This window comes from Chelmon rostratus, chromosome 7 (genome assembly GCF_017976325.1).
Source record: "Chelmon rostratus isolate fCheRos1 chromosome 7, fCheRos1.pri, whole genome shotgun sequence".
Taxonomy (NCBI): Eukaryota; Metazoa; Chordata; class Actinopteri; order Chaetodontiformes; family Chaetodontidae; genus Chelmon; species Chelmon rostratus.
The window spans coordinates 19,273,909-19,286,244 of record NC_055664.1 but is presented as its reverse complement, the minus strand read 5'-3'; the positions used below and the strand labels follow the sequence as shown (position 1 = coordinate 19,286,244).

Below are 12,336 nucleotides of genomic sequence, written 5' to 3'. Positions count from 1 at the left end.
TTATGACTCAATGCCCCGACCCATGATTGCTTTCTTTGTGTTCCTCTCTGGTCTCAGCAGGATTATGTAACATTTGGGTCCAAACAGCGCCACCAAGAGACCAAAACTGGAGGCCAGGATGGCAAACACCTCCACTGCATCTGAGTATTTGCCTGGTGAGCTGATATAAGCTGGGACAAAGGCCACCCACACAGCACAGAAGATCAGCATGCTGAAAGTGATGAGTTTGGCCTCATTGAAACTGTCTGGAAGATTCCTTGAAATAAATGCCATCAGAAAACTGAGGACAGCAAGTGAGCCAATATAACCAAGTAACACTGCAAAACCAACTGTGGACCCAACAACACACTCATGAACTATTTTATCATTGTGGTATTGAGTGTTTTTATGAGGAGCTGGGGAAGCAGAGACAATCCAGACAGTGCAGATTGCTGCCTGAATAGACGTAAGAACAATAACTGTCCCTCTCTGCTGCACAGCTCCAAACCACTTCAGACTGGCTCCACCTCCTGGCTTGGAGGCCTTGAACACAGCCAGAACCACCATGGTTTTCACCAGGATGCATGAGACACAAAGCACAAAGCTGATTCCAAATGCTACATGTCTCAGCTGGCATGTCCACAGCCTGGGACGGCCGATAAACAGCAGTGAACACAGGAAACACAACTTAAGTGACAGCAATAGTTGGAAAATAAGTTCTGAGTTGTTGGCTCGTACGATAGGTGTGCTGCGATGATAGATAAAGATCCCCAGGACAACAGCACAGATGCATGTGCCCAGCAATGATGCAGCAGTCAAGCAGATACCCAGAGGCTCATGGTAGGAGAGGAACTCTGTTTTCTTCAGAACACAGTGGTCACGCTGGGGGCTGGACCAGAAGTCCTCTGGACAACTGGTGCACTCAGTGGAGTCTATGAAAACATGGAGAGTCTTGAGATTCATGTTTATATTACATCTTCAAACAACGGTGTTTTAAACTGAATACCAACCAGTCTTATTGCTGATCTTTCCCTCAGAACAAGGGATGCAATCGAAACAGCACTCAGGTTCCCCTTTCTTTCTGGCCATGCGGGTACCTGGAGGGCAGCTCTCACTACACACTGACCGGGGTGGCTGTAGAGAGGAAAATAAATGTTGTAAATATCTGTAATACAACTTTTTAAATTACACTAATATCGTGTTATGTACATGGGTCAAATAACATGTGTCTAAAAAATCAAATGTAACCTTTTTTGATTCGAAGTTCCAAAAGATTTTGTCTTCATCAATTGTGAGTTCTTCACCTTTGAAGGCCGACCTCTTCACCTCACCCACATTCTGAACTTCAGTTCGTCCATCAGGGAGCCACAGCCAGTTCATGATATCATATATTGGTAAGGCATCACCATTCTCATCAAATGACACTTGATCACCAAATGGTGTTGTGAAGTTGATCCTATCCAAGTAATACACAAGCTATGTATGTCAGAATAAGGGATAGAGGAAAACCAAAGAGGACAGAAGAACTATTTATGACCATGGTGAACACAGTGGTGCTCTGTCCTCAATAATCAAACTACAGGCTGGACGAATGAACAAATAAGGACACTAGCAATTCCAACAAAGTATTTTTTCGAAAAGTCGAGTCACATCTCTGTGTGTAGTGAAATCATCATGTTTTCTCTGACATGATCATACTCTCCCAGGCTATTAGCGAGCCGAAGGAATAATCCTGTGAGCTATCTTCTGGGCACCTTGCCATTAGTAATCTAATAGTTTTGTGTTTAATCATTTACCCTAAAAGCTTCTCTGCAAGTAATACTAAAGCGTGTTACTTAGTGATGGAGACAGATGGGGTGAAAAGTGATATCACACCTGCCATGGCTCCAGTCTTTTCAGATTGCCACAGCTGTGCCCGCTGAAAGGCCCTCTCCCTGGCTCACACTTCAGCATGTCATCAAGGGCATATGCCAGAGCATACACAGCCTTGTAGATATTATACTCTGGCCTGAGGTTGGAAATGTCCAATAACTCTGTCTCCACATCCTCTAGATTTTCCTGTCCAGTGCATAAGGATCCACCAGCTTCCATCCAACCTGCTGGAGGTGGAGCAAATCTACATTCAAAAGTGTGTTCCCAAAACTGGTTTACCTGAAATATATTCAAAACAGCACGTTATAAATGACAATATATTATTCTTGCACTGACCAGATCAGATTGTACAGTGTTTCACTCACCATGCTATTTCCATAGCTGTTGTTGTGGTGTTGGTCAGGACGTATTTGTAGGAGGAATTCCCTGAGCCCTGGTATTTCTCCTCGACGGATGGCGATGCCCAGAGTGCCACCCAGGTATGGCATGAGGTGAGGGGTCTGGAGCATATTAGCTGCTGTCCAGGCTTCACTGGCCATCCACTGCAGGCCTGTCACATTCTGCCTCACCACCTGTGCATTGAGCTAAATATATAAATTCATACTGCCAAGCAACTAACGTAGTGTCTAGTCTTGTGAATTATACACAGTTTACACACTCATACACTCACTTTACAACCATTAAAACTAATTACTGGCATAATGTGTTCAATTACTTGAAGTCGTATAACTACGAACTAAATTTTCAAATGATGTATTTCAAGCCCAACCTCTTCCATGAGCTGAATCATGTAACTCTCATGTGCAAACACAATGACCACATGAGCTGTAGATTTCTTCATCACATCCACAATCCTCCTGAGTTCAGCTGGATCATTGTCCCAAGGCAAAACCTCTAAGTAGGCCAGACAACCTTCACCAGACTGAGCCAGGACAGACTGGAAGGATCGGGCAGCGTGGAGTCCATAGTCATCATCACTGACCAGCAGACCTGCCCAAGTCCAGCCAAAGCGGTTCAGAATCTGAATCATAGCACGCACCTAAATGAATACAGAGTGAATAAATTAATGCACAGGCTGAAAAATTATTTCACTGTAAACCTGCTTTGAACACATTTCACAATGCATCATGTTTAATTATTGCCTTTCAAGGAATAGATTTTACACTGAAGTGAAGGAACGTTCTTCATTCAAAAAGTTTAAATGTTCCTTTATGCATTTTAATTTTGCTGATAGAGAGTCACCTGGAAAGCATCACTTGGGATTGTTCTAAAGAAGGACGGGAACTTTTGCCGGTCACTCAGGCAGGAACATGTGGCAAAATGACTGACCTGTCAAAGACACAGACTATACATCCTAAAAACTTTCAAAGTCTCTCTGGTTCTTTTAAGCTTTCCAGCTTGATTACATCATGTTTACAACTGACATTAAATTTGACATTAAAAGTGATTCAAAATAGTTCTTAGATGGCACAGTGGAAAACTTACCATAGGCACTCTGTACAAACCTAAGACAGTGGAGATGGCAATACAATGTGTAGAGGAAGGATCACCCACAATCCCAAGGACTGGAGGGGCTCCAACACAGGTCTCATGTAATATAAACTGCTCCTCTTGACCACTGGCTAATGACAGTGCTGCACGGAATCCAATTCCTAGTTTTACACAGTTATCATAAAGACTGTATCCGAGAGTCACATTAGGTAGCAGGTTGGAGTTTCTGTTGATCTCATCAATAGCAAAGGCCATGGACTGGGCCCGCCTGAATCCTACAACATCAAAACTAAGACAAGAAACACCAATGTTTACTATTGAAATGTACAGCATACAGTAACTGTGTCAACATGTATGTTGCACAACTACAGCTTTTGGAAACAAGTGTGCCAGCTGAATAGCAACAATTATAATATTTATAGAACAAGCACAAAAAGTGACATGATTGAAATTGCATAAAAACACATTGTAATTCTAACATCTGATTAGCAAAATACACCCTACCAATGGGATTGATTTTACACAGTTTCTCCTTTTTGCTGTTTCCCTGACAGACTCACCCATGGCAGGTAGGTGGTTGTGGTTCTGAGGTAAAAGACAGGTCTGGAAAGACAGAAAAAAAGTGGAGTTGAAACAGCCCACCAAGAACCACATCTCCGGCCTTGTGCATCCCATTTAGATGAAACTGCCCCAGTAGCTGGCAGGTGGAGGACGAAAGAGGGGTGGACACAGCAGAAGAAAAGTAGCAATACAACAATATGAAATACATCAGCATGTGCATGTTGATCTCTAAAAATGCCCACATGACTTTCCTCCTCTTGACTCCTTTTCTGAGCTGAGTCAGTTTTCTTGCTATGTCAACCTCTTTTATTGACTTGCCGTATTACTTGGTGTTGTCCACCACCCATTAGGGCATAAGCAAAAGTAGGGGCAGGGCCTAAAGTGCATTTCATTTGAGAATGATTTCTTATTGAGGCACAACTTTTGCACACTATTAATAACTCTCTTTCAATCAGGCCATATTAGCTACCTTTCCAATCCAAATTTAATTTGTGGCTGACCCTAATGATTGAGATCTGCTGAAAGTTGCATGACACTCATATTATGTGCTTATTAGTCATATCAAGGGGACATTTGTATGTCAGTTATAGTTACTTGCCTAATGCAAAACACAAGGTTTTTTTCAGAATCACTTCACAGGTTAAAACCTAAGCACATACATCAGTGTACTGAGTATAATCCCATATTTCTGGGTATGACAAGCATGGCAGATTAAACTAATCGCATCCACAAATCAATCCTGTGTCTGTGGATTTCACTGTAAAACAACAGTTTAATCAAACATCCACTAGATGGTAGCAGCTATCTGTCTGGCACATAGCGACTTGGAAGACATCAGATACGATCAGTTATGCAGAAATAGTAGTTACCCTACCCTGGCGTGTTTGCCAAATGTTTTTAGGCAATGGTCACTGACATTTAGTTATATTCCTGCAAAAGGGAATGGTTCATCTGATTATTTTACCTAGAATTCATAGCATTCATAGATGTGAGAAGCACAATGGAGAACGTGTTGCATGTCTCTTAACACAAGATAGCGGGGGCACCGTTGAGTTATACTACCGCTATTTGCACCTTTAAGATCTGTGAATGGTTGTAAAGGTGTGTAGACCACCTGTGACATTATGATGAATTTATGTAAAGCAGTTTTGATGGGTTGTTGGTGGATGTGCACACCTATAGCACTCCAATTTAGCCTCTTGTCATTTTTGTTGAACTTTGTGAGTTTACCGGTTGGGCAGGGTCTGATGAAAGACCTCTTGTTGGCCCATTGTCTGTTCTTGCGCAGATGTTTGCAGGTAAAAAAAATGGGGCTTGAACAATGACGTTAAATCTTGGCACCAAAAAGTTTGGCATTGAAAACAAAACCTTTTCAGGTAAAGGAAACATTGGCACTGAAAGAAAGAGTTGTAGTGGTGCTGAAAAAAAGACTCATCTAATGAAAAATATTTCATTTTTGAATTTCGTGTGCTTTTCAATGACAATCCTCCTTTTTTTTTTTTTGTTCATGCCTGTCTTGTGTGACTGGTTTTCATTTTCAACTTTCTGCCGCTGTTTTCGTGTGGAGAAGAGGGCTTTTAGGGGAGAGGCAGGGAGAGTGCAATTTACATATCTGCATACTAATGAAAACTTTAGTCCTCTGTAGTAGAGGTCTGCATTGAAATGTCTGACATGAACACATCCCTAGCATTCAGCACTGGGTTCTACAAGTTTAACTGAAACTCTCAAAACCCCCAGTATGTTAAGTCTATTTCACTCTGCCATTGTTTTTCCACGTAGAACCGGGCTGGGTTATGAATTGAATGCTACAAGTCTCTCTTTTTTCTTTTCAGCTGCTCCAAGCACCTGTTTTATAACTATGAATAGACGTGCATCAAAATCCAGACAGCAGCTGGACTGACTAGCCTTCACATCCATCTGCTAATGGACTGCAGGGTTTGCGCTTGACTTTCACACAGTAGATGAGGGTTTGATTCCCTGGTTAGGCAAACAGTTGTTGTTTATCATTTAAAGAAAGTAACTGTTTTAAGTAAAACCATGATTTTTACCTAAACATAACAAGGTAGATTTGGTGCCTTGACCTAATCAAACTGCAACCATCACCAAAGATGTTTCTCAGCAAGCATTATTTTGAAAGTCTAACTGTTGTGCATTTGTGATGGCTAACTTCACCCTGGAATGAGAATGTGTTCTTTTCATACGTAGGTGAGGCAAAATGTGACACTGATGCGGTGGACCGGCAGATCTGTGACACACAAAGATAAATGCATATACTCATGTTGGATGGTTAGTGTAATTAATTCAGAAGAGTACTTTAGTCAAATCAGATGTGAGGTTTACTTCCATGATGTCTTGCACAAAGGCAATCATAACATTTGTAGTTCAAGTTCTTTGTACTTGAACTACAACCTGAGAAAAAAACCAATAACTTGTTGTGCATTCTCACACATATGATTCAAGTGATAAGAGATTTCATATTAGGATACATTTATTTGGCCCTGCTTTCTCAATATTCTAACACCAGTGCTACCATCAACCTATTGCCGTGTACCTCTATTCTGCATTGTACAGAAAAAGGATTAATTCTGTCTTGTGTCAAACAGTGTAGTGTTTATGACTGGATGCGACCCATGATCGCTTTCTTTGTGTTCCTCTCTGGTCTCAGCAGGATTATGTAACATTTGGGTCCAAACAGTGCCACCAAGAGACCAAAACTGGAGGCCAGGATGGCAAACACCTCCACTGCATCTGAGTATTTGCCTGGTGAGCTGATATAAGCTGGGACAAAGGCCACCCACACAGCACAGAAGATCAGCATGCTGAAAGTGATGAGTTTGGCCTCATTGAAACTGTCTGGAAGATTCCTTGAAATAAATGCAATCAGAAAACTGAGGACAGCCAGTGAGCCAATATAACCAAGTAACACTGCAAAACCAACTGTGGACCCAACTACACATTCATAAACTATTTTATCATTGTGGTATTGAGTGTTTTTATGAGGAGCTGGTGAGGCAGAGACAATCCAGACAGTGCAGATTACTGCCTGGATAGAAGTAAGAACAATAACTGTCCCTCTCTGCTGCAAAACACCAAACCACTTCAGACTGGCTCCACCTCCTGGCTTGGAGGCCTTGAACACAGCCAGAACCACCATGGTTTTCACCAGGATGCATGAGACACAAAGCACAAAGCTGATTCCAAATGCTGCATGTCTCAGCTGGCATGTCCACAGGCTGGGACGGCCGATAAACAGCAGTGAACACAGGAAACACAACTTCAGTGACAGCAATAGTTGGAAACTAAGTTCTGAGTTGTTGGCTCGTACGATAGGTGTTCTGCGATGATAGACAAAGATCACCAGGACAACAGCACAGATGCATGTACCTAGCAATGAGGTGGCTGTCAAGCAGATACCCACAGGCTCTTGGTAGGAGAGGAACTCTGTTTTCTTCAGAACACAGTGGTCACGCTGGGGGCTGGACCAGAAGTCCTCTGGACAACTGGTGCACTCAGTGGAGTCTATGAAATCATGGAGAGTCTTAAAGTACATGTTTATATTTCCAAACAACAATGTTTAAAACTGAATACCAACCAGTTTTATTGCTGATTTTTCCCTCAGAACAAGGGATGCAGTCAAAACAGCACTCAGGTTCCCCTTTCTTTCTGGCCATGCGGGTACCTGGAGGACAGCTCTCACTGCACACTGACTGGGGTGGCTGTATGGAGAAAAATCTATTATTGTGCACAATTACACTGCTATGGTGAGTTTTTTCATGTGATGTGTAAAAAATCAGAAGTAACCTTTTTTGATTCAAAGTTCCAGAAAATTTTGTTTTCATCAATTGTGAGTTCTTCACCTTTGAAGGCCGACCTCTTCACCTCACCCACATTCTGAACTTCGGTTCTTCCATCAGGGAGCCACAGCCAGTTCATGATATCATATATTGGTAAGGCATCACCATTCTCATCAAATGACACTTGATCACCAAATGCTGTGGTGAAGTTGACTTTTTCCAAGTAATACACAAGCTATGCATGTCAGAGAAAAAGGACAGACAGACAGTACCTAGTATTCAATAATCAAACTGTAAACTACACTTACTTTATTATTTAAAACTATATACTCAATGCTAATCTGCAAAAAAATCCTGTAGTGTAGGATTTAGTAATATATAGAGATGAAGAGTAAAGTGCTGTCACACCTGCCATGGCTCCGTTTTTTTCAGATTGCCACAGCTGTGCCTGCTGAAAAGCCCACTCCCTGACTTGCACTGCAGCATGTCATCAAGGGCATACGCCAGAGCATACACAGCTTTGTACACATTATACTCTGGCCTGAGGTTTGAAATGTCCAGTAACTCTGTCTCCACATGCTCTAGATCTTCCTGTCCAGTGCATAAGGTTCCCCCTGCTTCCATCCAACCTGCTGGAGGTGGAGCAAATCTGCACTGAAATGTGTGTTCCCAAAACTGGTTTACCTGAAATAAATTCAACACAGTGTCTTGTGAATAATGGCAAGAAAAATATATTGGCATTACAATATAATGTCACTACTAATGTTATAATGACACTATATTGTTGTGAATTATGGTATTACATGGTTAAACTCTCACCATGCTATTTCCATAGCTGTTGTTGTGGTGTTGGTCAGGACGTATTTGTAGGAGGAATTCCCTGAGCCCTGGTATTTCTCCTCCACGGATGGCGATGCCCAGTGTGCCACCCAGGTATGGCATGAGGTGAGGGGTCTGGAGCACAGTAGCTGCTGTCCAGGCTTCACTGGCCATCCACTGCAGGCCTGTCACATTCTGCCTCACCACCTGTGCATTTCCCAAATATATAAATTCACACTGCCATGTCACAAAAGTATTATGTGTTCAATCACTTATATTATTCACAGGCCAAAATGTCATTTAATTCAGATTTTTCAGTATGACAAATTGCATGAAGTTGTATAAATATACAAAATTTTCAAAAGATGTATACTCTTTTAACCCCAACCTCTTCCATGAGATTAATCATGTGACTTTCGTGTGCAAACACAATGACCACACGAGCAGTGGATTTCTTCATCACATCCACAATCCTCCTGAGTTCAGCTGGATCATTGGCCCAAGGCAAAACCTCAAAGTAGGCCAGACAACCTTCACCAGACTGAGCCAGGTCAGACTGGAAGGATCGGGCAGCGTGGAGTCCATAGTCATCATCACTGACCAGCAGACCTGCCCAAGTCCAGCCAAAGTGTTTTAGAATCTGAATCATAGCACGCACCTAAATGAATACAGAGTGAATAAAATAATACACAGGCTGAAAAATTCTTTCAGTGTAAAACCTGCTTAACATGTTTCACAATGCATCACGTTTAATTATTGCCTTTAAGCTTAGTTATATGAGGCCAAACAACCCCATCAATTACAGTATTAGATAGCAGAAAAAAACATTTGTCCATGCAGTGCAGAGATGTTGAGACATGAAATGTTTAACTGCACATGTGTTCGTGAATGATTTTTTATTTTGCTGATAGAGAGTCACCTGGAAAGCATCACTGGGGATTGTCCTAAAGAAGGACGGAAACTTCTGTCGGTCACTCAGGCAGGAACATGTGGCAAAATAACTGACCTGTGAAAGACACAGACTGTACATCCTAAAAAAATTTCAAAGCCTCTCTGGCTCTTTTAAGCATTTCAGGTTGATTACAGCATGTCAACAACAAACATAACATTTGAAATTAAAGCGATACAAAATAGTTCTTAGATGGCAAGGTGGAAAACTTACCATAGGCACTCTGTACAAACCTAGGACAGTGGAGATGGCAATCGAACGTGTAGAGGAAGAATCACCCACAATCCCAAGGACTGGAGGGGCTCCAACACAGGTCTCATCTAATATAAACTGCTCCTCTTGACCATTGGCTAATGACAGTGCTGCACGGAAACCAATTCCTAGTTTGACACAGTTGTCATAAAGACTGTATCCCAGAGTCACATTAGGTAGCAGGTTGGAGTTTCTGTTGATCTCATCAATAGCAAAGGCCATGGTCTGGGCCTGCCTGAATCCTAGAACATCAAAACTGATACAAGAAATGCAACTGTTGATTTTTGAAAAATACAACATACAGTAACTGTGCCAACATGTATGTTGCACATATTAAGGTTTTTTAAACAATCAAGCCAACTGAATAACAAAAATTATTGTAAGACTTATATGTTTAAAATCGCATAAACACAAAATTTTATGCTTCACTAATGGGATTGATTTTCCACAGTTTCTCCTTTTTTGCTCTTTCCCTGACAGACTCACCCGTGGCAGGTTTGCGGTTGTGGCTTTAAGGTAAAAGACAGGTCTGGAAAGACAGAAAAGAAGTGGATTTCAAATAGTCCACCGAGAACCACATCTCCAGCCTTGTGTATTCCATTTAGATGAAACTGTCGCTGTAACTGGCAGGTGGAGGAATAGCGAGGGACGGACACAGCAGACGAAAAGTAGGAATACAAAAACATGGTACACGAGAGCAAGAGCATGTTGATGTCTAACAATGCCCTCATGACTTTCATCATCTTCACTCCTTTTCTGAGCCCAGTCGGCTCTCTTGCTATGTCAACCCTTTTATTGACTTGCAGTCTTGTTTAATCTTGCGCACCACCCACGAGGGCATAAGCGAAAGTAGGGGCAGGGCCTAAAGTGCATTTCATTTGAGATTGATTATGGATTGAGGCACAACTGTTTTGCACAATTTTGACAACATCTCACTAAGGCCATATTAGTAACCTTTCCAGTCCAAATTTGATTTGTGGTTGACCGTAATGATTGAGGTCTTTTAAAATGTGCATGACAGTCATGTTAAAGGGTTATTGAATCTTGAAGGTCATATCAAGTGAACTTTCATTTGTAAATTACTGACTGTAAATTTAGAGTTTCACCTCCTGGTAAAACAGCCACTTTACTTATTGGAAAGTAAAGGTTTCTTCACAATCACTCTAATGGTTTAAACCTGAGCAGATACATAAGTGTATCAGAAGAGCCACTTTGTACTGAGTATAATCCCAGATTTGTGGGCCTGACAAGCACACCAAAAATAAATTCATGACCAGATTGTACTCAAATGTCCACTAGATGGTAGCACCATACTAAAACAATTCCTATAGAAATATGTCTTTTCATGTATTTTTTGTTACATTGCAGCTGTTTAATGGAGAGCTATAGTGTCTGTCTGACACATAGCAATTTGGAGATATCAGATATGATCAGTTCTGCAGAAACATATGTGCAAGAAGGTTACCCCACTTGATCTTTGACTGTCCAATTTGCTGTGTCGTAGATTTGCTGTCTAGTGTGCTTGTCACATTTTTAGATTTCTTCTTTAGTCTGGGCACCTTAGTAGCAAGGGGATTAAAATATTGGCCATGAATTATAACATTTGATGATGTCATTGTGGCTTGTTTGGCTTTGGCTTTGAGACTACAAATATTCATCAGAAAGCCTGTGGTACAGACTTGGGCTGGAGCGTTTGAAAGACATTGGTGTCCATAAGTCATGGATGGTCTAATGAAAGATCATAGATTATATAAGATCATAGAAGATAAAAGATTTACAGAGTAGGAGATGTTGGATCAAGTGATTAAAGGAGTTTCTGCTTGAATTTATAAAAAAAAACAAAAAAAAAAAACAAACACAAAACTGCGTTCTTTAACTTATTGTTGGTACCCCAAATTAAGTGTTGTACCAAATTGCTGGAAAAGGCCTCAAGCAAAGATTCAAACCATATTCTGAGATCTGACCATGGTTACAAGCTGGACTACACTGTGCTACATAAGGGTTACAGATTCAATTTATATAGTGGGGAGGGTGGGTCCATCTTAATTCTTCCACAGATGTTTGTGGATAAACCTTATCAGGACAGAACACTGACTTTAAATTTGGGCTCTGACAGTAGAATTTGGCACTGAAAACAAAATCCTGACGGATCAAGGAAACATTGGCATTTGGTCAAAGCTGTATTGGCACTTAAACAAGTATTGGCAAAGGAAAGAAGTTTCACAGAAAAATAAAAGCCAGACAGTAAAACTGATCTCATTTCACTTTGGAGAGGAGGGCTTTAAAGGAAGGGGCAAGGGAAGTGTCATTTACATATCTGTGTACTAATGAGAAAACATCAGGCCTCTAAAACAGAAGTCTATTCTGAAATGTCTGAAATGTGTGACATGACAACATATCAAGCAAACAGCACTGGCATCTACAAGTTCACCTGAAAATCTCAAACCCCAAATACGTTAAATGTGAAGTCCATTTTACTCATTGCTGTCGTTTTTCCACATAGAAACGGACTGGACTGGGAAATGAATGGCACAAATCTTTCTTTGTTATTTTAGGCTGCTCCAAGCACCTATATCACAACTAAATGAACAGCCATGCATCAAAATCCAGACGGTGGCT

The 12,336-nt window shown here is 41.2% G+C and overlaps 2 protein-coding genes across 2 annotated transcripts; both read right to left on the bottom strand.

Annotated features, from left to right (window-relative positions):
* LOC121609346 (extracellular calcium-sensing receptor-like) lies at positions 1-4,147 on the bottom strand. The gene is made up of 9 exons (XM_041940949.1): positions 3,903-4,147; positions 3,337-3,631; positions 3,094-3,180; positions 2,621-2,890; positions 2,217-2,423; positions 1,855-2,130; positions 1,228-1,455; positions 990-1,113; positions 1-911 (listed from the first exon to the last, which is right to left on the bottom strand). Exons 1-9 carry the CDS (start codon positions 4,145-4,147, stop codon positions 1-3), a joined length of 2,643 nt encoding a protein of 880 aa, XP_041796883.1.
* Positions 4,148-6,514: 2,367 nt separating this feature from the next.
* Positions 6,515-9,939, bottom strand: LOC121609264 (extracellular calcium-sensing receptor-like). The gene is made up of 8 exons (XM_041940849.1): positions 9,679-9,939; positions 9,436-9,522; positions 8,905-9,174; positions 8,517-8,723; positions 8,106-8,381; positions 7,705-7,932; positions 7,496-7,619; positions 6,515-7,422 (listed from the first exon to the last, which is right to left on the bottom strand). The coding sequence occupies exons 1-8, from the start codon at positions 9,937-9,939 to the stop codon at positions 6,515-6,517; spliced, it is 2,361 nt and encodes a 786-aa protein (XP_041796783.1).
* Positions 9,940-12,336: the final 2,397 nt, after the last annotated feature.